This window comes from Acromyrmex echinatior, chromosome 4, assembly GCF_024713525.1.
Source record: "Acromyrmex echinatior isolate Ae372 chromosome 4, ASM2471352v2, whole genome shotgun sequence".
NCBI classification, from domain to species: domain Eukaryota; kingdom Metazoa; phylum Arthropoda; class Insecta; order Hymenoptera; family Formicidae; genus Acromyrmex; species Acromyrmex echinatior.
In genome coordinates, this window is record NC_141855.1 from 1726813 (window position 1) to 1753125 (window position 26313).

At 32.7% G+C, this 26313-nt stretch overlaps 2 protein-coding genes across 15 annotated transcripts in view; one reads left to right on the plus strand and one right to left on the minus strand.

Annotated features, from left to right (window-relative positions):
* Unc-115a (actin binding LIM protein Uncoordinated 115a) overlaps positions 1 to 19224 on the plus strand; it is a 30683-nt gene extending 11459 nt beyond the window's left edge. For 2 of the 14 annotated variants that reach the window (XM_011058535.2, XM_011058531.2), the window contains exons 2-15: positions 4121 to 4281; positions 4392 to 4557; positions 5456 to 5687; positions 6176 to 6494; positions 7974 to 8045; positions 8714 to 8897; positions 9223 to 9482; positions 9591 to 9852; positions 10036 to 10119; positions 11678 to 11778; positions 13151 to 13220; positions 14425 to 14507; positions 16208 to 16411; positions 16605 to 19224. In XM_011058535.2, the coding sequence (XP_011056837.1) occupies positions 4121 to 4281; positions 4392 to 4557; positions 5456 to 5687; positions 6176 to 6494; positions 7974 to 8045; positions 8714 to 8897; positions 9223 to 9482; positions 9591 to 9852; positions 10036 to 10119; positions 11678 to 11778; positions 13151 to 13220; positions 14425 to 14507; positions 16208 to 16411; positions 16605 to 16718 (2312 nt within the window). In that variant the 3' untranslated portion in view covers positions 16719 to 19224. Of the gene's footprint in view, positions 1 to 4120; positions 4282 to 4391; positions 4558 to 5455; positions 5688 to 6175; positions 6495 to 7973; positions 8046 to 8713; positions 8898 to 9222; positions 9483 to 9590; positions 9853 to 10035; positions 10120 to 11677; positions 11779 to 12160; positions 12613 to 12899; positions 12998 to 13150; positions 13221 to 14424; positions 14508 to 16207; positions 16412 to 16604 lie in introns of those variants that run through there. The other 12 variants (XM_011058532.2, XM_087405807.1, XM_011058533.2 and 9 more) reach the window with 12 other exon arrangements.
* Positions 19225 to 19279: 55 nt separating this feature from the next.
* Positions 19280 to 26295, minus strand: LOC105147614 (26S proteasome non-ATPase regulatory subunit 2). Its single transcript, XM_087405813.1, is given in 13 exon segments — positions 19280 to 19661; positions 19728 to 19922; positions 20109 to 20396; positions 20697 to 20787; positions 20982 to 21190; positions 21331 to 21451; positions 21571 to 21709; positions 21930 to 22165; positions 22340 to 22422; positions 22819 to 23115; positions 23552 to 23738; positions 24052 to 24228; positions 24441 to 26295. Coding segments are annotated over 13 exon segments (2694 nt in total). The 5' UTR covers positions 24782 to 26295; the 3' UTR covers positions 19280 to 19331.
* Between the last annotated feature and the right edge of the window lie 18 nt (positions 26296 to 26313).

Genomic DNA, 26313 nt, shown 5'->3' on the forward strand with positions numbered 1-26313 from the left:
TGTCACTTCATGGACGAGTGGCCCCGTTCGAGCGGTTTAAACGCGAGCTCGCGTCATGAGTTTCGATTCTATTCGAGCTCTTCGTACTACAACGAGGAGCAGAGAAAGCAGCGTCGGCATGTATTGTTGTAAGCCGGAAATGTTGAGTCTATGTGTGTGTACGATTTGTTTAAAAATTTTTTTTGAGGAATTACTTTCCCTACACTTCCTTCGTTCATCTGTCGTATTGTCGTGTCGCTATCTAATTTTAAAATAGGCATTTCTTGCTATTCTATAGACATTGTCTGGCGGATTCTAGAATCGAGTCTCATTGCTGAAGCAGAGGACCTCGACAATTCCGTACAAAGCGGATGCGTTTAACTTGGTCTGCCTACGCGCAACGAGGATTCTGTCGACTTTAACTTATGCGACGATCCGATGACGTCGAATGTATGAAGAGAGTTATGATGTCATCGTTTATTTTTAAGGCACAGAGGATCTGGCCTTTACCTCCCGGCTTTGTGATGTCATGCACATTTTCATCTTTTTCAACCGTTGATTTGCCAGCGGCATTTATATAAATGGCACCGACATTTGTTTTCGTTTCATTGAATTCGCGTGAAATTCTCTCACGAAGTAAAATTGTTTCCTCGAGAGAACACATTTCTTGCGTGATTTATACTGGATATGACTTGACATTTACAAAATGAACGTAAGGAGAGTTTAAATGCAACGGAAGCATTAAAACTTGTGAAAATTTGAAAAGGAATTTCTTAACTTATTAGTCATAATTATTTAGCAAATTAAATTTTCGCTTTCTATTAAAATATCTAACCGATATTATCCAAAAATAAATTTTTACGTACAGGAGACTTAATTAGAAGCTTAATTCTTTTCAGTATTTTAACTTTTTTTATTAATTACTCCGAAAATAGTTGTTCCTCTCGACAGATAAAAATCGACTGCGTTACTGGCATCCGCCACGGAATTCGCGGTTGACGAGTAATTAGTCGACTCTCTCTACATTCGCAGAATGAAAGAATTCCATTTCGCGCCAACAGGACCGAATAAAAATGCATGTGCAGCTTCTTATATACTTTTTTCTTCTATGTACACATCATTAGGTCGAAACGAGCGCAGTCTTTCACACGAAACAGCTGGATTCGATGCAGCGAACGCAAGCAGAGATAGATTATTAATTCTGCTTCTCTAAATATTGATTGTGCTATGAGTGAACACGCACTCCCTTTGCGCATTTCATGTGATCCGGCCACGCGCGTAATGGCACTATAGATACGCCATAATTTATCGTGGAACGCGTTCAAAACAACCGATAACTCAATAAAGGCGTCACATTCATCGCGCCTTCTCGTAGTTGAATCATCGAACGATCGAACTGGGTAAGCACTCGTTCCAGCACGACTTTTCATTTCGTACATTTCGTACATACTCGTCAAAATACTTGCGGTCATTTTTTTTCTATTTAATTATTCTTGTGACATGCGAACTTCCGCGATGTACACACGGGATGACGGAAGTGAGAACATTCAGTTCACCACGTAACAATTTATATAATAAGGTCATGCAATTTGCGTCACCATGGTAGAATAAATTATGCTGCTCGTATTCGGTTGAAACGTTCATTATTCGCGTAATGAAACAATGAAGAATAGTGTAACGATAATATAATGAAGAAAACGTGTTACATGTATGTAGACGCGAACTGCCGATTAAGTCAGAAATCAAACGACTAATGAATAATGCATCCACGTTATTCGTACATACATACATATATATTCGTGTCAAAACATATCATGCTCGTGTTTCGGCTGACATGTTTGCTTCGATCAATCGCGATATTAATTCGCGACGCGTACAAATCGAACGTAATGTGTTACAAACATAATCTACGGGGACAATGATAAGTACGTGCACGTGCAAGAATAAAAAGAATTGTTTTAGTAGAAAAAAAAGAGAAACATATAAAGAACTTTTTGGCAGCATTTAATAACTATTAAAAGATGTGAGAAGGAAAAAATGTACGTGAATACATTCATGTGTTTAGAGTTGTAAGTTTGATTTGAGAACTTTTATGTAATATATATAAATAAATATTAAATTTAATATTAGATATTAACAGGGTTGTCACAGATCTGGAAAATCGGGAAAATCGAGAATAGGCAGGGGAAAATGTAAAAAAAATCTAGAATTTCTTAAAATTTGCTTACAATTTCCTTAAACTGCTTCTATTCCAAATCATTGTTATAATTTTTGAAATATTACATCTGATGTTTACCATTCAAAATTTGCGCACTCTTTAAATGATTTTAAATAATTCAAATTTATACTTATTCAATATTTTTATTCGATCCCTTTTTTTGTTGTAACTATTCTTTTTTTTTTTTTTTTTCAAAATTAATTTATTTTTTGCTGACTTGAATTTGCACTCAAAATTTTACTAAGCTTTTTTTGCATTTTTAATAATATAGCTTTTTTACAATCTTTGACTCTAAATGTTAAAATTTACATATTTTATATTAGTCATGGAAAATTTTTCATTTTTATCTGGAAAAGTCAGGGAATTTAAAAATTCATTTTCCGTGGCAACCCTAATTTAAGTATAATATGAATATATCGCTCTTTTGCTACAATAATAATATAACTAAAAAATTGTTAAACATTTTTAGTTACTTGAAAAAAAGAATAAAAACACATAAAGAAAAAAGAAAACACATACTTTAAGAAAACATAATTTATTCTTCTGTAATTAGTAATCGCATGAAAATTGTGCTCTTTAAAATTAATATTACAACATTTTAATGATTAAAAATATTTAAATTTATTTTCTAAAAAATTTAATTTTTTAAATAGTGTATACAGCAAATGAACGATATTAACAATTAATAAATAATGATTTGATTAATTACCTTTAAATGTTTCTCATTTAAAAATATATAGTCTCGGCATTTTAGTGTTAGAATTTTCATTTCAAAATGACTTCAGGAATTTACCATTAACAGTTGTCACGAGCAGTCTGGGATAAGTCAACTATCCTTAATCTGCCATTTAGCTTTACGATCAAAGCTATCTCAAATCCGGACATCGGTTCGTTCAGACTCGGATTATTCTGAATCTAAACTGTTTCAATGGAAAACCCTATTATAGAACGCGAGCATTGTAATGCATCCTTTCAGCTGGGGACAGGTGCATTACGTAACTGCTGAAAGTTAACGTACGCTTCATGGAGAGTCGATGACCACGTGGAGTGGGAGATGCGAGTAGCCATTGTTAGTGTAAACGCACTCAAAGAAATTTCAAATGATCGTCACGCACAGGAAGGTGCATGACTCATGATGTCTTCTCGTTATTTTTAGCTTGCATCCCTTTACACTTGCCTACACTTGAAAAAGTTCACACAATGAGTTGACAATTTTTTAACATGTCCGTCCAACAAGTTTTATTTATCTAATCATGTACATCATAGAATTTTCATTATTATAAGTATATAATGATAACATTCTTTACTATAAAACTATATATTCTCATATATTAAATATTGTATTTTTTATTTTATTTAATTTTATTATTATTTAATTATTTAAATTGTTTAAAATTTAGATGACGTTTATTTTTTACAAATATTTTTTGCAAATGAATAAATTTCTAATACTAAATAACAAGATTATAAGTCGAAACTAAAAGTTTTTTAATACAATGATGCTTTACAAAATAATTTAATTTTTGAAATTTCGGATTGTCACTTTGTTATATATAAAAAAAAGATATAATAAGATTAGGTGTTGTTTAGTCATTCTCAGTGTTTAAAAATATGTATTTTATAAAATAATTTTTCTAAAGACCTGAATTCTTTATCTTGTTACTTTGATAATAGAATGAGTTAAAACATCGAAAGCAAGTAATGATTATCCCTACTAAAAATTCACAAATATTATAAAAAAAAGAATGTATAAATATTTGCTGGAAAGCTATTATTTTGTTATAAAATGGTAGAAATTTTATTTTACGCGAATGCTCGTCACTCAGTTACGATATTACTGTCGGATAAATTACTAGTTTGGAATGGGAAGCTAATGATCCGTGAAAAAGCATTTCATAAAGGAAAACGGCTCTCTTGTTTCAGGTAAAACGTTTTGTCAGTCTTGTAAGAAGAAGTGCAGTGGGGAGGTACTGCGGGTGCAGGATAAATACTTTCACATAGGGTGCTTCAAATGTGCCCAGTGCAACGCAAGCTTAGCGCAGGGTGGCTTTTTTGCACGTGAAGGTTCCTATTACTGCACTAAGGTGAGTTACATTTTATTCGACATTTATTCTTGGAGATTTTTTAAATGTAATGAAAAGGTCTCACTAGAAAAGAATGAAAAGTTTAATGTGTTTGTTATTCTGTTTACTAGGATTATCGGGAGCGTTGGGGTACACGTTGTGCTGGTTGCGGGGAGTATGTGGAGGGTGATGTGGTGACAGCTGGCGAGAAGCATGCATTTCATCCAAATTGTTTCCATTGCCAAAGATGTCGGCAACCATTGCTAGGACAGGGAACAAAAGTGTCTCTTGTTCAAGGTATGTGATAAAACAATTATTTACGATTCATTGAGGCAGAATCCAATCTACATCTTTGTTTAGTGCGTACTGATGCGTTGACATAACACAGCGTTTTTTAAAGATACCAACAAACGCATGAAAGATTCACTAATTTTAATTGTCAACAGTTTCTCTATCAATTGTGGATTACGATGCGTATTGAATTATTGTGTAACCGATGTGCCTCTTTGGTAGAACTTTCACAATTAGTGTAGTAGTCAATCTGTTAAAGCAAATTGCCACTTAAGCTTATCGTTACTCCACCGTTACAAGGCCGCGCATTTACATACATACGTCCTTGTGACAATTACGCGGCCAAAGGTAAAAATCCGACATGACGTGCATCTTTTTATTGTGTACCGTAACGAAGTCACCCATTTCCAAGAAATTAAGGCCGATTGAACGTTACGAATAAATTACGCTAGATTTCACATTTAGTTCCTCATCAAGAAAGTCGTTAAGAAAATGAAAGTGAATTCCGTCTAATTCCGTATAATTTAGGAAATGTCAATTAAAATAATTTATTAAAGAAAATTTTATTTTTATAAGCTTTTATCAATTCAAGTACATTCTATATTTTTCCGAATCGAATTTTTAAAATTTTTGTTTTAATTATTATTATTTTATCTTTATTGCTATTAATAAAGCAATAATTTATCGAATGTTGTGTAATTTTTGTAATGTAATCAACATAATAAAACAACATAATAAGTGATCTTAAATTAGTTTTTTTTTTCAAGTAAATAAAATTGCAATAATAAATGAAACTAGATGACAATTACATAAAACGAACAATTGCAGTACAAAGGTTAATGATAACGTTTTGGGATTCGTTACCGGGTCTCATTAATCTTCATTAACTATGCATTATTCATAGGTCAAGCGCTATGTCACCGATGTGTCGGTATCCCGGTTCGCGAGGCCTCCACGCCGATTGGCAATAGCGCCGGTACCAAAGGTGGCGGACACGCTGACCCTGGTGCTTGCGCCGGTTGTGGAAACCAATTGAGGGAAGGTCAGGCATTGGTCGCACTCGATCGTCAATGGCATGTCTGGTGCTTTAAATGTCATAGCTGCGACACTGTTCTCCACGGGGAATACATGGGAAAGTAAGTTTCGCGTTGATCCACATCTTTTCATCTTAATTATCTACAAGAATATTAAGCAGGAGACACGAGCGTTTCGTATCAAGTACATTTTTCATTAGTATATACTTTTTGTGAAAGAGATGCTACAGCGTCGCTCTTTTATAAAAGAATATTAGTATAGCTTTCATAAAAATAAAATATTATTCTTTTTAAATAAATTGATGTTATCGATAAATGCATATATTGGAGAAGATTATACATTACTCTAAAAATATGATAGCTTCTTTATAAATTTAGGATTGGAATTCTTCATGAGTTATAGGATTGGAAAAATATAAGGATAAAACTTTTAGAGAAAAAAATATGTCTTAAAACAATATCTAATAAATGTTTTTTTAAATTTATTTATTTAAAAGTTTTTTTAAACCAGCACAAAAACGGATAAAAAAGGTGGGATTTAAATTTTAAATGACTCGTGAACCGTAACCATTAAAATTTTTGTTCGACAGAGACGGCGTGCCTTACTGCGAGAAAGATTACCAGAAGCAGTTTGGAGTAAAGTGCGCCTATTGCAATCGTTACATTAGCGGCAAGGTTTTGCAGGCCGGTGATAACCATCATTTCCATCCAACTTGTGCCCGCTGCACGAAATGCGGCGATCCGTTTGGCGATGGAGAGGAAATGTACCTACAGGGTGCCGCCATATGGCATCCACGCTGCGGTCCAGGACCTACCGGACCCAATGGCATCGTGAATGGACACGGGGACGCTCACACCCCGCAGCATCGGGAATCGGAGCGAATTTCCAGCAGCGCTTCGGAGATGCAGGTAAGTCCGGTTGCGTTCGCGTGATCGGTGTGATTCGCTGTCTAGTCGTATTTATTCTGTACATTCATGTATTATAACTAATTTAAGCTATTGCAAAAGCTTGTTTATTTTTACTTAATTTTAACTACGAAAATTTTAATGAAGCAATTGTAGCATTTTAATGTTTAATTGTTTTGGTAGGTATATTATCGTACATAATCATAAATTATTGAATTAACATATATAAAGAGATAACATTTATTTTATTTCACGTTACATTCTTGTTATGTTTGACTTGCTTATTGTGAATAAAACGCTGTACACACGGCGTTTATATTTTATATAACATTAGCAATTATTGGATTCATATAAGATATTAACGTAACAAAGAAAGCAAACTTTCCATTTTATAGACTAACATAGAGCATAATTTTCATTAGTGCAGGTCATACGCGCATATAATATTGCCTATATACAGGCTATTTTTAAACAATTGCATTTTTAAATGATAGATTTACACAAATCACTAAGAATAACTGCGTTTGAAAAAACATCAAGGATTAAGGCGACAGAAATATATTATCGTTAAAGCGACACTCACATATCTCAACCGGAATAGAAATAGCATTGCGTTCCAGAGCATTCTAAAATAATACATCGTATCTAATTTTAATTCTTTCCTGATCTAAAGAGTATAGAACAAATTCTATAACTCTATACTCTTTTCAAGCTCTTTTTCAAACGTAACTGCTCTTGGTTATTTATATAAAATCTATTGTTTGGGAAAAATTTATTCGAGAAATTAAGAGAATCGCAATAAATTAAATATATTCCATTTTTTAAATGAGGGAGTCAAAACATCGTATGATTCAATAGTTAGATTCAATAATATTTTGATAATTTTAGTATTATTAGAAATTGTAAATCTGTTATGTTAGAAAATAAAAGAAGCGCATGCTGCTGTTTATGTCTAGCACTTGCATTATTCGATTTAGCTGCATTATATATTAAGTTATATTTGTTTGCATAATTGAATTTATCAGTTGTATTATAAGAAAAGCGAAGTGTTTCACATATGTTAAATATTTCCCTGAAAGTATACTTTATTATTTTCTGTTATTGCAATATGTAATATACGATGGGATTCTCTTAAAAACGTCCCTTTGTATTTTAAATCTTATAGTCCTTTCTGACGAAACACTTTGTCATTCGATATATTCTTGTATGTTTTAGTATAGTATTCTGTATAGCGGCAATATAGAACTGAATACCTCGAATCCAAGATACATTAATTATTTCGTCAGCTTTGTGTATAGCTTGATTTTTGCCTCAGAGAATTAGCTGGCTTATCACTTTACCGTTCTTTCGTTTTACGCACGCCTCAATATAGGAAACAAGCGAAACATCAAAGATTATATTATCATACTTCATTTTTATTAAGTTTTTATTATCGCTTTTCTTAATCGTTGTTTACTTTTTCCGCACGGTCATTATGTATAGTTTTCATTGCGGTCACGCACGCCAAGCCTGAACGGATCACTGTGCAGCCCTTACAGCAGCCTAAGTCGCAAGGTATGCCATATGTCACTTAGCACAGCATTCTCGACAAGTATTTCTGGTATCACTTCTCTTATTACCACTTCTCGGCGACGCGTGCTTTCGCTCTGTTAGGCACTTACGATTCTATTTCGATTTTTCAATCCATTAAATAGAAAAATGAGACTATCGAGACATTGTTCGGATTGTATACTTTTGTTAAATTAATATAAGATATCATTTTTACTAGTAAAACACAATAATTTTAAAAATTGAATTGCATTACTTATCATTTTAATTTAGTGATTATCTGTCGTTGATTTTAAAAATCTAATTGCATCATTTATTTTAATTTAGTTATTGTCTGTTGTTTTTTAGAACGTAAATATAATGTAAACAAAGAATGAAATTTAATATATTTAAAAAAATTTTTGGGAATTCTCAAATATGTTAATATATAAATGCTTTCTTGACAGAGCATTACTCGCTTTGCACGATTTTTTTTTTTTATACAAAGTGCGTCAATAATTCGAATACATAAGAAATTAATTCCTTTTATAGAGACTAAATTTTGAATTAATTTACTTTAAAAGAGATTTAGAGATTTATCTAATTTCTTACGCACTTCGTATAATTGATAGTAATAATCAGATGTAAAATGCAATTTACACCACATGCGTGATAAAATACATTGATTGCCTCAGTATTATCCCGCACGAACTGGAAGCCCCGGCCTGATCCTGCGAGAATACGGACGACCGGCGGAAGATGTATCTAGGATTTATACTTACTCGTATTTGACTGAAACACCCAGTCAAGGATATCTGAGACGTCCGATACAGCCGTACGATAAACCCCCCACTAGCCCGCATTTTCATAGACCTAGCTGTAAGTTTTCTCTATATATTATTTAAATTATTAGATTTTAATGAAATTCTAAAATGGTTATGCAATTCTGTTACAATTAAATATTGTATAATCATTCCTTTAATATCTTAAGTATCAAGAACAGAAATTTTCTATTTAGTTTCTAAATTAAACGTAACAAAATATTGAATTTTTTAAATATTTAAAAGAAATAATTTGTTTGAAATTGAAACTTTTATTTTTAACTTTTAATTCTATGTCGTTTATTTGGTTTCGAGTTATCTATGTTCTCTAAAATTAATTTGTCAATTAGCCTTTATGAAAACGCATTTATTTTGTTGCACAGCATCTCGTTCGATAAGAAGCAGCGGTGGACGCAGCAGCAGATCGGGAATGAGAGCTTTGGTCGACGCGTTGAGTGACACTCGACCGAAATCGCCAGCAAGCCAAGTGGATAATGACGAACCGATAGAATTAGCGCATTATCCAGACGCCATGAAACCACCCCCGGGAGCTCAACCACCAATCGAGAGAGACGATTTTCCCGCTCCGCCGTATCCTTACACTGATCCTGAAAGACGTAGACGATGGTCCGACACCTATAAGGTATTATTATCTTATATTTAATCTTCAAAATAATATAATGCTACTTTTTCCATTAATTTTTTAATGATGCTGATCAGTGAATTGACGTTCCGATCCTTTTTAATTCAGGGAGTACCTGCATCTGATGACGAGGATGACGTGGATAATAAAACGTACATCAAGGAAGCGGAGCAAAAATTGAAAAAGGAACAGGACGAATTGAGCAAGATCGACACGGGAATAGCTAAAGTATTCCTGCAAGATCGCGAAAAAGATCGGGAGAATTTGAGACATAGAGCTGCGAACGTTGATCCTAGAAATGCCTCGAGGACACCGTCTGCCGCCAGAGAGCCAACGTATCGATTGCGCTATGAAAGTCCTGTTGGTGCATGTAAGTTACAATAATTTAATTTCATATTTTTAATATTTAGATATAGACTTTAATTATTTAGCTTGTCTAATTCTATTTAATTTTGAGAAGGGAACCTATTGTTCTTAGATTTAAATTTGAAAGCCTATGAACAATATCATTTAACATTTATGTAAAAGATAATTCGAAGAACATTTTGTGCAGCACCTTCGCGAAATATCGATCATGCACGGCCTTGGGAGGATGACGATGGCTTCAGCTACAGATCCAGTGGGCCTAGCTACAACGGTAAGTTTTTAACTGTCACGCAACACCACGTATTTGTCTCATTAACATAAGTAACGATCATCTCATACATGTCCACACGTTCGCACATGACACTAACATACCACTCTACCGTTAAAGTAACATGGATTAGAGAACACTGTCTCTCGATAGAGCGGGGTTTCCCAGGGCGGGCGATTGTAAATGGTCCCATTTTGTCGATAAAAAAGAAACGTTTGCTTTTTGGAGTACGACCAAATCGGCCAATGCAAGCCAAGACATGGGAGGGTTTTACGCTAATTAACAAAAACGATGATAACAGTACGTAACACTTGAAAGCAGGACTTTAAGAGGCGTGTGTAGCACCAAAAAACCATACACTGGACGCCCAATTAATACAACAGGTGATGTATTCTGCCTATGCATGTTGTCGTCCCTTACCTCAATGTGCTTGCCTTATCATTTTTTTTCGAACTGCGAACGGTGCATCAACCAATACCTCGAAATAACGGGTAATTAAATCGCCATTGCGATCTTTAGTCCTGGAAATCGTTTCTCGAGGTAATTGATCCTGTTCTATATCTTGCATGATACTTGGGACCACGAAATTCATTATACACGGACACATATTGTTCCAATGCACATCACTCTCATTTCTGCGGCACAATAGTACTTTTAGATAGAATTTAAACTGAACTTCAAATTGACTAAAAAGTCTATTTATTATCGTTTTTCATCTCTTTTCTGCTTTAGTAAGATTTAAATCGTTTTCGTAATCATTCTATCTAAATTGAATTAAAATTATTACAAAATGTATATAGACATTTATTATAGATAATTATTTCTAATTTCTTTTTTTTAAATATATTTTTTTTTAATATTTCTTTATATTACAAGAATTATATCTATTATCTATAATATTTTGCGTTTTGTTTTATTAAGACCAACAAATATAGATCCAAAACTAATTTCTGATTTGATTTGATAATTGACTGAATTTTATTAATGAAAAATTTTTATATTAAAATGTTTTTTTTAGTTTTTAGATATTTTTTAAATCTTATTTACAATATTGGAAGATAATTTGGCAACGCGAATAATAATTTTACTTTATTACGCATGATAATTATTTCTTGTATGCACCGCACATCTTTGCTTTCTGACAGATACAGAATTTTGCTTTGCGGTATCTTCCAATGTTGGGTCACTAGTTAATTTTAGAACGTTAATACGTTTGTCAACTAATCCAATTTTGTGCAATATTAAAAGATTGCATAATTAAGAAATAAAGCATTGAAAAGGCAGTTGAGAGAATTTTAATCAATTATTTAAATTAACTGGCTAATTCTTACAGCTTTTAATAATCACGTTATGAAAAATTTAACAACAGAAGTCTTTCTGATCATATCTTTGTAAAAGTTATGAAGAAATCTGTCTTTCGTTAAAATCGTTAATTTCAAGTTAGCGTTCTAAATTTAATAGGACACAGTATGTTAGTCACACGATGCTATTACCCGTCGTCTACTATCATTGTGTCTCTATTTGTGTTTTTGTGTTTGTGTTGTGTTTGCGTGGGCGGCAGTTGGGAGGTCATCGGCGCGCTCCCCGGCTCCCAGAAACTATCCACCCCTTGGTACTCAACGCGCCTTCACTCTTCCAAACGCCACTAGACACTATCATTCGGTGAGTCCGAAAACTTTCCAATTCGCCCGCCGTTGGTCCCAAGTCAAATCAAATCCATTTTTTAATTTTCCCACTCACCAGTTCAATTTTTCTACATATTTTTAAAAATTTTAGTGTTATAATATTTCACCTTATTAATTATTTTTACGCGATTAAAAATTACAAGTTGTGCACGTGTAAAATAGGCATGTAAAATGTTATTTGCTGATGAAGAAATAAGAATTTAGTCATTGCTGTCTTGATATTGAAACAACAATCACTTTAAATTGAGATTTTTGATAACATAAGAATAGTTTATTTGCGATTTTGTCATCTATCATTTTAGATGCATCCCATACATTGTAATATATTGAACCACATATATTTTTGTCTGCATTTTCAGTAAGAAAGGAAAGCTTTTGACTTGTCATCACGGCGGGCGCGCTTACGAGAAGAGTCTATTGTAACACGCAGGTGCTGGCTTTTTATGTATCTGTTTTTTTTTTAATCGCGAATTGTCTCGTACACTCTACTTAATGAGAGTGAACGCTTTGTGCACTCGAAATTATCGGATATCTTTAAGCGCCGTTTGCCGATGGGAATGCGATATATTTAAAATTATCATTACAGATATCCTTTGTTACACGCGATGAAGTTTAAGATAATTAGATTTTGTAGGATAGATTTAATGACACGATTGATGCATGCTTTTTTCAATTATTTCTCCAAAGATATTCCAGATATTTACTCCAAAGATGTATATTCTTAATTTTATTACTAATTGTATAAAAGATTATGTATATAAAATACCAATACAGAAGAATTGAGCACTTTAATAAAATTATATCGCATGTATATCGATGGATATCTGTCTTTTTAAATCTATTCGGATCCATGAGAAACATTGTAAAAAATGGGATGTACCAAGTATATCATTGTTGAGGCGTAAAGAAGTAGGGGGAAATCCCTTAACAGTGGTTAATCTTGGGGACATATAAGGGAGCGACATGGCTCCGGGTAGAGTTAACGAATACAAAAATTTGGCAAGCGAACGTTGGGCATTCGTATGGGAGATTGAACAAATTGAAATCACCGCTGAAACTAATCAGTAACACCTGTCGATTGACTGATTTGCAAACCAGTTGTGAGCTCCCTTCGGCACATCCCGAAGCCGGGGTACGGTCTGGCACCGCGAAGTCACACCTTCTCCTCGACCGGCGGTTCCGTGTCTGCTCTCCCTGTAAGTCTTGCACCGCAAGTCACAGTCGGCGATGCGACGTGCACCGCGCTGATAGTGCAATAATACGTATATAGAAGAGAGTATACATAGAGTCAACTCCGCGGCAACCGAGCGGAATACGCCTCTCTAAGATAACGCTTTTCTGTCGTCTAGGGCGACTATTCGTTCAGCGGGATGGGCGACAAGACGCACAGCACTGATTTCTCGTCTGGCAAGTCGGACAGTGAGTAAAACGAGAGGGACCGACCTACGCCGGTCCCCTGCACACACATTAGCCATCTCACCTTTTTACATCACGCTTCTCAAGCTTGACGCGCTCGCAAATTAGATGGAGTTTCTGCAGTGCTATCGTGAATCTACCGAGAATTTCTATCAGCTTTAAACTTAAGATTACACTAACAGCATTGATTTAAGACGTTTTAGCACGTCTGGTGACAGACTTTGTAGATTTACTGCAGTTATCTTGATAACAAAAATTTTATTTAGCGTTTCTTTGTTTTTTATATTAAATCTTTTGGTCTCTAATTTGAGAAACTAATATTCTAATAGAGCTTGCTCAAAATTAACTGAAATTTAGTTTACGAAGAATTATCTTTAACTCAGAAATTACTATTTTGATCATTTTTGTAACGAAGTTTTTACACGCGTCTATATTTTGGAAAAGATGCATGGTTTCTGAGATATTTCAAGATTTTACGCATTGTCTCGTCACGCATAATTCATGATGGAACTGCTAGCGATTTTTGCGAGCGCGTCATTGCCACGTTATCATTTTCTTCATACACTACGTTTTTGCCTTGTACTCGCATGCTTTACTAACATCCCTGCGAGCTATCGCACTGTGAAACATTGTACGTCGTACATTGGCCTGTTGTACATCATCATACAATATTGTTTATTTAAAGAACTGTAATAATGACACTTATTTGATTATGAATTATGAAATTAATAATCATTTACATATCAATTTTCTCTCAATAATCATGCTAAAGTAATGGGAGAGCGATAAGATAAATTATATTAATCCAAGAAATATCAAAGAAAGTGTCAGAAATGGAGATGTCAATTATTATGTTTTGTGTTTGACTAGAAATAAGAATTATAATTACAATAGTATATCCCCCAAATGAAAAAAATTATGATCTTTAATACATTCTTACAGACAAGCCTTTTGTAAATTTGGAATTTTGCAGTATTATTGAATTATAAAACAATCATGTCTCCGGCATTACCTTTATTATATCTATTTTTAATCAAACAGTCGTGTTTGTGTGGCTCTACGCAATTTTTTCATAAATTATAAAATGCATAGGCAGGTAATGAAAAAAGGAAACACGATTGATGAAAAACAAATTGTAGTTAGCATAGGAAATGGTTTGTGCAACATGGTTTGATATGGTTTTCTTTCACATTTTCCCCAATTTTAGTATCAACAGGCAGCATCACGGATGTGGATCGACGGGCATTGGTATGTACCACAGCCCCATACTACTCCCGGCGAATTAGCATGGTTTGTAGCTTGTTTTTGCATCTGTATCATAATAAAACTCCATTTATCGGAATGATTTCGATTATATTGCATTTAAATATATCTCCTTTTAATATTAAATTTAACATTATTTTAATATGAATTATAATGTTTTTTAAAAAATGTGTTGAAAGAAGAATAATTTCTTTCTAAAATTTTAATGGCAAAAAGATTCATCGAATAACTTTTTTTTAATTATATGTATTCAATTTGATTACTCTAATAAATGGAGTTTATGCAAATGTCATTTTATTTAACGTTCTAGCACGTCTATAATTGCAGATGTGTTGCATTAAATGCACACATTCGTCTAGAGAAACAAGACAATATACAGTTCGTACGTTTGAAAAATTTATGATGTGTATATGCATATTATTCATACTTATTTGTATTTATTTGTATGATTATGTTTGATTTGCTCTTGTCCCTATCATGATAAGATATTGTGTATATAATACTGTATAATGAGTATGCATGCATGCTGTACATTTTGCTATTATTTTGAGTTTTGCATTTTTTTATCAACTGTATTTACTTTTAATTTGCTCTATGTTGCATATTCAGTTTATCGTAAGAGTTCTTCATCTTTTAATTAAGTTAATTAATTAATCGAACTATATTTTTATATCCAATTTGCACTAATTAGCTTTATGAGCGAAATGTGTTATTTTGTCTTTTTCTTGTTGTAATATAATGTAATTTATTTTGCAGAAAATTTTAATTTTATAAAATAGAGATAATTGAAATTTTTGTAATGGAGCTTCGAGTAAATTATATAATAACTTTCGAAGATAACAGGAAATGGATACTATAATTTTAGCAATTTAATGCATTATTATTATATTACTATGAAATGATTATTTTTTTATGAAAACAGATTATTTAACATTAAACATGTCGTTAATAATAATTTGTTTAAAATATTATAAAATAGCTATTTAAATATTTTATGTATTAAATTTGTATATATAATATTTTTAATAAAAAAAACTTTTTTTTTATACAAACGATTTTTCAAGAGACTGCATGTATGGTATATACATTATTCGCATTTGAAAGACAGCTGTACAGCATTGTTTATAGAAGTAAAAAATTGTATATAGTGCGTAAATTTGGAAAAAAAAATTAAAGTGTTTGCACGTAGGATGCTTCAATCTATTTTGATTAAATCAATGTACTAAATATTATAGGAACGAAAATGTTTAAAATCCCAATTAGTATACTTTTAGTAACTATTAGAAATTGATTAATTGATATTGAAGCAGTCTATTGAGTCATACGAATTCGTACGTGTATATAAGAATTTGTTAATTATATTATTCTATTATTATGTAACGAGAGTATAACAGTCTTGTAGTGTGTAAAAAATGTGTTACTGAAAAAGGCGTGGACAAGAATATTTTTGGGGGATGCATGACACTGGAAATTTTTAATTGAAATATGTACATTTGAAAAAATCTTATTGCATTTTACGAGTTTATTATCAAACTTATATTTGATATCGGATTACTCTCTAAAAATATCATCTGGCGAATCTTTCCTCATTCAAATTTGTTTTGCTTTTCTAAGAATTCGAAGAATGCAACCCCTTACATCTTTCTCGCATCGTCCATGTCATTGTCGTATTATTCACATTCTGTTTCTGCTATTGTGACTCATGATTTTGTATGATTGTGGCGCAGAATGATGGTGGAATCCTTCCATCATCCACCACGTATACGGGTGGCCTAGGTTCGGTTGTTGGGGGCCACGGGGGTCATCACGTAAGAAGATCGCTGCCGGACATGGGGGCGGCACCAACCGAACCGCCCAAACTTTATCCCTATCATTTACTTGTTATCACCAACTACAGGCTGCCAGCTGACGTGGATCGTTGCAATCTCGAGGTGAGTACTAACATTAATTGTTTAATCGCTTCATTTATAAATTATGAAATTATACACTGTCATATAATAATCTTTTATTTTTATGAATAATATTCTTTGTTATTTCTTCTCATTGCGTTATTTATTGAATTTAATTGTGTGATACATTAATCATCGTGATTACAATAACATGAATAATTCGGACTTTTTTTAGCGACACCTTTCCGATGCAGAATTTGAAGCTGTTCTACAGTGCTCTCGATCGGAATTCTACAGACTGCCACAGTGGCGTCGCAATGAAATCAAAAGACGTGCCCGTCTCTTTTAATTCATGTCACATCTTTTGCTTAACACTCATCGCGTCGTGTCGCGATTGCATTACTGCGGTACGGACCGTACATTCCTACTGCGTGGGGAGATGCATCGCGGAGAAAAAAATGTGTTCGACAACCATTTCGACCATTCTGCCGATTGACATGCGTTCGTCAAAATGAACTTTAGACTGGGGCGCATGCAAACATACGCAGACGCATACGCACACAAACACAATATAATGATGCGAAAGCACTGCCACTTGTCGTCAATTTTTTTCTCGCAGCAACGAATCCACAAGCAGCTTTACCTATGATCCGATTTATTTAGCGACGTAGTCGTCTTCAGGTTCCATCTTGGAACTCTATATCGCAACTTTCACTCATACACATTGATGAATAGGGCTGATATTAATGTAGGGGAGAAGATAATCAAATAGAAAAAAGTTACGATTAAAACTCTTAATACAATTTGCTATTGTAAATAAGAAGTTAATCAAGAAGTCGAAAAAGCGGCGTGGAGGAGCAGCTAGGATATTTCAAAGTACATAACCGCGTATTTGCTAAATCGCATACATATATATTAATCTTTGTGGAAGATTATGACGCAAGGAAACAAACGCTACTATGTAGGATTTATCATTATTATTAGTTTTTAATTACTATTATATTTTACTATGTGCAACATGAAGAGTTAGGAGTAGGTGAGCCCAGCTTGCTGAATGTGCGATTGCACTGGATTAATCGAACGAGTTGCGTGTGATTTGTCACTTTTTAACTTACTCTACGACAAGGATTATTTTATAAAGTAGTTTACGCGCAAATACGATGTCCTTGTGTGAGAAGATATCAAGTTGTCTTTATCCTTTTAATTATCCTTGATGTATTAACTAAAGAAACGCTCTGCGGTGCGGATTGCGATAGACTTCTATAATTACTCGATCACTCTACATTAGAGTATGAATAAGAGAATCAGGACCAAATTTATAGTGTGGTGGATTTAGCAATAACAGGAAATATGTTTAACCATATATGAATTATCATATCCAATTCATAGCAATTTTTGCAATATTTTGGAAGTAGCATAAAACAAGTTTTGAAAATGTTCAAATCGAATATTTATAGCATCTATTTGAGTAATGATTTTTAAAATTTTCTAAAGGAAAGAGCTTGTATAGTATTTTAAAAAGGAAAATTTCTTAAAAAACTCATAAAAGAATATTATATGTATAATATTATATAATATATAAATATTATAATATATGCTGCATACTTATAATATTTATTATATTATATATTTATAAAAATTTAAATATTTATAAATATATTAAATTTTTTTAAATATTATACTCATATTTATAAGACATTTTATAAATATTAGATATAAAAATTTATAATATTTTACATTTAAAGAAAAGATGTATTTTGTGTGTGAAACGTATAAATCACTTTCATCGTATATCTTATCATATTTCAAAAGTTATTTCATGCTATTTTCAGGATACAACGCGAGAATTTCACCAGTGATTACTGATCAAGTAAAACTTTTAATTTTATGGATACTGCAGTGATTATCCTCCACCCTTAAATTAGGTCCTGCACAGAATTAAAAAAGTTTCGAAGTAATAGCCGAAGCAGTTAAGCTAATATCGGGCGTACACGTGTCCAATAAATAGAGCCGATTTATGCAAAGCGAATAAAGTTGAATTTTCATATATAGGTGCGATGTATCGAAGTTTTGACTGTTACGCCGTATGATTATTATATGTAGATGAGTTTACTACGTATTCGAATAAGCATGCGTGCAATAAAATTGACACGCTTCGTTCGAACGAAGTCACCGAACTATACTTTACTACATGCGCGGGTGCGATGTTTTATCAAATCAGCTGCGTTTTATTATTCACACATTTCGCCCCCTTATCTTAAGTCATGTGCCTAACAAATAAATGTCGTGGGACATTTCATGCGAGAAAGAGAGGAATTGTTAATCTTATAAAGCGTCCCACACACACTTTATATAAGACTTACAATTCCTACCAAGGCATCCTAGATTCTTTTGAAGCGACGATCTTTCAGACGTCTTTAGATCTTTGTATTGCCTTGAGTGTAACAATTTCATCACGAAGAAAATCTGACTTGCTCCATGATCGCTAACATACAACTTCAATGTCATTTAAGATCAACACGACTGTAATTTTCCTTTTCTTTTTTTTTCTTATGGTTTTACTCGCATAAAAACATTCGTGTAATCCCCTTTTGATTTGTTCTTATTATAAATAAATTTCACGTTTTATTGATTTTGTATACGATCGGTATTCCTGATCATGGCGCAATGTTATTGTTCCCACTGTGCAATGCGAACCAATGTATGTTTCTGTTGTATAGAGCACATTGCTTCCGCTAGTCCCTAAAGTTAAATAAATGCAAAACATACGAACAAGCTAACGAAGTTACTATCACTATTGCGTTAATTATCAAACAGCTTATATCCTATAATAAAGGCTACACGCACAAGATTCATTTCCTGACCTGTTTCATGTAGATCCACAGAGAAAAGCCTTTTAATTCCTGTCACGTCCCGCTCGCAGACGTTTGCTGGTATTGCCTTGCTTTGACAAAAAACTCATCTAAACCAAAAGGCAATTCAAAAGAACCACTGCAGAACTTCGAACTCGGAGCTTTTCTAACTCGCTGCAGTCTGCTATAAAAAATTCACACGTTAGATAGAAGTGTTGCAGAATGTAAGACTAATACGAAATTACTTTTTCACGAAGGATTACGAAACCCTCCAGCACACTGGAAAGCGGCTCGTATTGATCCGACACTAATTCCGCCTTTTCGCCCGTGCACAGCAACACTGGTGTGGTTTGTACATGACCGCCAACAATAGATTTCGGATTACCTGCTTTCCCCACAACATCCACGGTTTGACCGATTCTTACCGATACCGGTAAATTCTGCAAAGTATTGATAATATCGTTTCTAAATCTGGAATATTTACATCCTACAATCCTTTTGCATACCGTAAGATTTTCATTCACAGTGACCAGCCATCTTGGTTCCATCGCTATTGCCAAGCAGTACATTAAATAATGAGATTGAGATAATATGAGATTTCTGCAATCTAAACACGCAACGAGAACGACCATTAAACCAGCTAAGGCGGTATAGTCCAAAATTTTTGAAGAGTACCGCAAAGGCGATAAAGATAAAGTGCCCTAAAAGAAAAAATATAATACATAAGGATGCAACTTTTTAAAAAAAAAACGATCATTAATAAATTTTCATTTTGTATTAAAGAGAAACGAATCGATTCATCAGAAAGAAATTATTTATTAATATTGTTATCTGTTATTATCTAAGTATAAACATTTTTATTGGTCCGACTTTATCGAGGCCTTTACCTTGCCGAGGTGCACCAAACCCTGAGAAATACGCACAAGAAACAGGTGAGACGGATTCTTCGCGTAATAAGCCGCCAGCTGTCTCAACATCGTCGCTAATCGCGCATTGTTGGTACCTGCGCCTACCAGACCGAGGGCGAAGATCGCATTTAGAGCGACATCGGCGTCATTGTCGTGGCTGTATTTGTTCAGCACGTCTACGACAGCTGGGTCAGCATTCGACAAAGAGGATAAGGCCAATGCGAGAGGCATAGCGCGTCGCGCTGGCGTTGGCCCATATCTTCCAACCTATGATTTGTTAAGCAATCGTAATCGTAGCGAGGATTCAAGGGATCACAAGAATCATTTCCAAAATAAATATTAATTAAAATCGATTACACTTCTAACTGATCTTCCACTTCTAGTTCTACATTACGAAAAGAAAGAGAGTTAAATCGCTGCAAATGAATTATAGGAACCCATAAATGTTAATTAAGGTGAATTGAGATTTAAATGTTTCTTTGTCTCCTTCCGTCTTAGGTATCTATAAGAGCGTCCTCATATTCATTACAGTTTATTGAGGTCTCATATGGACTTAACTCTTCTTACCTGACCAAAGATCCTCGAATTTTCTTTTCCCTCTCCAAGCCCAACTACACCTACCCCAAGGGATGCTATAGCCTGTGAAACTCCAATGTCTCTGAAATTAATACAAACATTGATTATTTTTTAATTATAATTATTTAGCATTAAATATGCGGAAGTAAAAAATTAATTTTTTTTCTTCAAATTATATCCATGAAAAAGTTACTTATTTATATTGCTATTCTAAATTACTATTTATTAATGTCTTATTTAACATTTTATATTTTTTACTTTTAATGATACACTTACTTAACAGATTCTTCGATTTGATTATCGTCCTTTTTATTCTTTTCTAATTTGGCAGAGCTTTGTGCAGGTCTTCTTTGATCGCAACAACTTGATATCGGAGTACTCTCAGGAGTTGTTTTTGTGCTCATTACTTCCTCGATTGTTTCCGAACAGATCCTTAATAATTCCTGCACTATCAATACATCACCAGTGCCCGCGTATGCGCAAATCTAACAATTTTATCAGATTTGAATTGTATACGATACTTTTCGAAGAAGAATACGCAATTATAACAATCTTTTATTATTTAGATTATAAAAGATTTTCTCACGAGATAATTTTTTAGAAAATCATAATAATTTAATTTTACTTGTAGCATAGTTTGCGAAGCAAAGTTATATGGTTCCGGCAAAGCCTCCAGGGCTGCGGATGGTGTTTCTATAGCGTCTCGGGTTCCCATATAAATCATTCCTAAAGCTAACGCCAAAAATCTGCGCGATAAAAATGATTCCTATGTTATACCTACACATTATTTATGTATAATATTTATAATATTATTTATGTATGACTTTTACATTATCCATAAATATAATTTGTAATATAATTATACCTGGAATGTGTAATAACAAGTTCCTTCATAGATAGTCCCAATAATTTCAATAGGATTGCCGAAGATACATCGGAATCTCCCGAGCCTACATTTACAAGACCCAAAGAAATGGCAATCAGCGATAACACTTGTATATTATCTGAAAAAAGTTGTAGTTATATATATGTGACGATTAATTATTTTTAATTGTATAAATATAAAATATAATAAAATATACGAGAGAAAGAAATCTCGTACAATTTTAAAAATGTCAAAATTATCTTTAATTTTTTTTATCATTAAAGAAGAGTTCATTCTTTTATTTTTTTAAGCAAACTGGAATGAAAAAAATGAAGATTATGTGCATAAAATTACATTACTTTGCTCATTGGCTAAAGCTCCAGAAAGAAGTTCGGTGACATCTTTTCTTCTGGACCCAGCGTAAGCCAGACCTAATCCCAGGATGGCTCCTATGCGAAGGATTTGGCTGTTTGATTTTACGTACTCGCTGAGAAGTGCCAAAGCCGGATCGCATTCATTACGAATTCCGCAATTCACCAGTCCGATTGCTAGCAAGGCACCGGATTTCACGTAGTCTTCGTTCGTATAAAGATACCTAAGCGGATAATAGAACCATCAGTAAGTAAGCTCAAAAATAACAGTTTTTTTTTAATTCTATTAATGACTTATCATAATGACTTATTATATCTTTTTCCAAAGAAATGTTTGAAAAAGTTAGAATTAATTCACAATAAAGATTAATATATTTTTGCTTGGAATTTATATTAACTTGTCGATGGGAATTAATCCGCCGTCGACATCCCACATATGTATCAAACCCAGAGAAGCAGTAGCTGATAACATTCCATGTTCCTGAAAAAAAAAACCACATGTTTTCATTTGCATTGCAATATTTTTATATTATATAACTTTTTAATCAAAAGATATATATTTAATATTTATATACATATCTCTCAATCCTTCTTTCTATAAAGTATGATAAATAATTATTCATATTTTCTATTACACTAGAAATAGACCAGTATTTATATTTAAGATTCTCTTAAGTACAGTCTTAAGATGTCTTGAATCAATCACAAAGCTGTGTGTGTATCAGCATCTTAAGACATTATTTAAGATAGTCTTGAAATAAGAATCGGTTATGAATGTTGATCAAAGATTAATTAACTATATAATTATTTAATATTAAAATTCTGGAAAATTAATTGGCATTAACTAAGATACTCTTCTTAAATTATTGAGTCAAACCTTATTTTTATACACCCAACAATCCGACGTGTTTGCCATCAGCTTGTCCTGGCCGAAACCCGCGTGCACGAAACCAGAAACGAAACTTGCCGCTAAATTCGCTCTAGCCGAATCATGTTCCATTTGCCTAAATCCGCTTACCAACCAGCTCTTGTAGATATCTTCTGGGAGCTTTGGCTCGAGTATATCAAGCTCTCTGGCAAGAATTTGGAAATGGGTGTTTATGTGACCATTGCTGAGGATCGCCTCGATGTTCTTAGCATCGTCTCCGTGATATTCTGACCTCAAGGGTTGATCCTATTTAACAAACAGATTACTATCAATTTCATCTTATTGTCAATTTATTAAGTAAATTAATTTTCTTTTAATTATTAATTTCTTCAAAATCAAAATCGTTATCTTTACAATTATATCCCTTTTTTTAATTTAGTTGATTCCTATTAAATTCTTGTAAAGGATAACTGAAAGATATACTTATCATTGGATTAAAAGGAAGAAGTAGAAAGACACTTGCAAATTGTGTAATTATTGTTTATCATTTAATTTGTTTAAAGTAATTTATTTTCTACAGAAGGAAGTTTAGCTATTTATACATTTACATATTTCTGTATATGAAATTAATGGAATGTAGAGCATTTCTGAATTGCTATTAACATTGTCTTATGCATTGTACTGCTTCTCTGATCTTATGAAATAAAGTCAAATGCTATGCAGATATTATGCAAGGAGTTACTTGCAGACGGGAGAGGATAAAGGCTAGTTGATTTCTCGTCAAAGAATCGGGACAAGCGGTGAAGCACTTGAAAACAAGTTCCGAATTTACAAGTTGCAGCGCTACCAAAATTGCTCTCGTGTACTCGTTAAACTTTAGGTATTGCTCCGTAGCAAATTCTAATATTTGTCTTCTTTCTGTCTCTTCACTGAATTAAAAATACATGTAGTTTAACAAGTAATTTAATCGTACAAACACGCGAAGTGGATTAGAATTTATTGAATAGTGAATAGCTTAATATTTTTAATATATTTTATTAAAATATGAAGCTATATTTATATTTTAAACATCAAATTATACAGCTTAAAAAGATTACACTTCGTTCATAAATGAATTTATGTTTCAAATTGTGTTCAATACACAAGAATAATTTATTTTATAAAATCTATTAGATTTGCTTTTATTTAAAAAAAATAAGACCAGTGCTTTTAATTATAGTAATAATATCCAGTAAACATTACCTGTAAGTCGCGCAACTAATTAAATAATAGCACACACGCGCAAAATTTGTAGGCTCCAGATATTCCGCGAGAAAATTCAGCTCGTCAATTTCCAAGCATAAATCGCATGCTTGTATTTCCGCATTGTGTCTTGTGTCGAACGCTATGATGCTCTTGATCAAAGGTATAAGACGCTTTCTAATACAAGAAATATACTGTGTGAATATGTATTTTATATTGTTTTCATTACCTCTCGGTGTTGATGTAAATATAAAACTGAGCATAGGAATATGTAATAAGGAAATGATATCTAAATTTCTGCTACAGATTGCGTCATCATAAAACATTTTATTTGTATTATCGTATATTTTTTGATAATATATACTTTATACTTAAATAATATATTTTACCGAATCTCACGCTCCTCTTTGATCGGTGCATTCGTCCATTCATCGACGATCTGTGCCTCGAGTTGTCGCACGTATTCATGGCCCCATTCCCCGGGATTATCCACAGCTCCTTTGATACAAAAATCCAGACAGTCTCTGGATTCTGGAGTAGCTCCAGCGAGAGCGAGTACACTCAGGATTTCTGCAAAACGTATCTTTGCCTCTTCCCTTTTGAGTCTTTCGTATGTATTGCGCAAGTTCGGATAAAAATTTCTCAAATATTTGAGAGGCTTCGGAACAGATGTCATCGAAGTCGTGGATGTACGTATCAACATTCTCAGATGATTCAATGACAGCAACATAGCTATTTCATCTTTACCCTGAAAATTACATACATATACATACAATTTCTTTTCTAAGATAGCAGTTTTTTAATTAGTAAAGAAAGAGTTGAATTTTAGATACATTTTATTCTAAGTCAAAACTGTTTCAAAAATGAAACTGTCAAAATTTATTTACTTGTAATACATCAACTGCTTGTAACAATTCTTCCTGTAATTTCTTATCTTCTTCACTCTATATAAAAAATGCAAAATGATGTTGATACATATTCTATTTTTAATACAGACTAATATTTAAATTCACAAATAATATTCTTTTAAATTGATATTTTAACATTTCTTGCAATTTTTAGCCAATATTATACGCTTACCATATCACTTTCCTTATCTTGATTACGTTTATTCATCGTTTTTACATGCATTCTCTTTATGTCAAACAAATATTTTGCCACGATTCAATAACATTGAATTGAACGATTCAGAAAGTTTTAATTAATATATTGTCAAATAAATTTTCGTATTATATGTCATACGCAGCATACGGCTTTTGTTTCATTATTTTTCGGGAACCAACATATATGGTGACGATTAAATATTTATTAAAGTTTGTGTTTATTACAGCCGCTGCTATTTCTATTGAAGAATTTGGTTAAAATCTGTTTTAAGACGTGATGTGATTCAAGCGTATACCGAGAATTAATTCTTTATTCATGACGTATTCGTCGTATTTTTAATCGTAACACAATTAAAAAGTTAGATGATGTTTGTCTTGAAAGATCATCTTATAATTATCTATTAATTAAAAGCAGATCGAAAGCAACTTTATTTTATTGATATTCTTTTATTTCTTATGAAGTTCTATTTCTTATAATATCTTTGTATTAAACTTTATGCTAAATAGACGAGTTTTTAATTAATTAATCGTATTATACGTAAATGCAACTTTGTTCCGTAAAAGCTGCATTTGTACATAATACGATTAATCAATCAATGAATTAAAAAACTCGCCTAACACTTAAGTAGAAATTTCTTTTTGAAAGAAATAAAATTTCCTTTTATATTGTTAATATCTTGAAAAAATATTTTTCAAATGAATACATATTAAATATACAATAAAGAACGCCAAGAACGGTCAAATTTTGGATGTTACAATTAATACATTATATATTCTTTTTATTAAATCAATTTATAGATATAATTGTGAGCCGATAACATTCGGTTTAACACAATCATTCTGAAGTGCCCCACTTACTTACTTTCTTTCTTTCTTTCTAATTTAATTTAGGGAGGATTATTAGCGTTTCAGAATGATTGTATTGAAACCGAACGTTATCGGCTCGCATTTATATCTGGAATAAATTGATTTAATAAAATTGGATTTAATAAAAAGAATATATAATGTATTAATTGTAACATCCAAAACATTTGACCGTTCTTGGCGTTCTTTATCGTATTTGATGTATTCACATATACGGTTGTGCTTAAAATTCTTAATATATGAATACATATTATTTTCTTAAAGTTATATTCTTTATTTTATATAGAGATTTTAT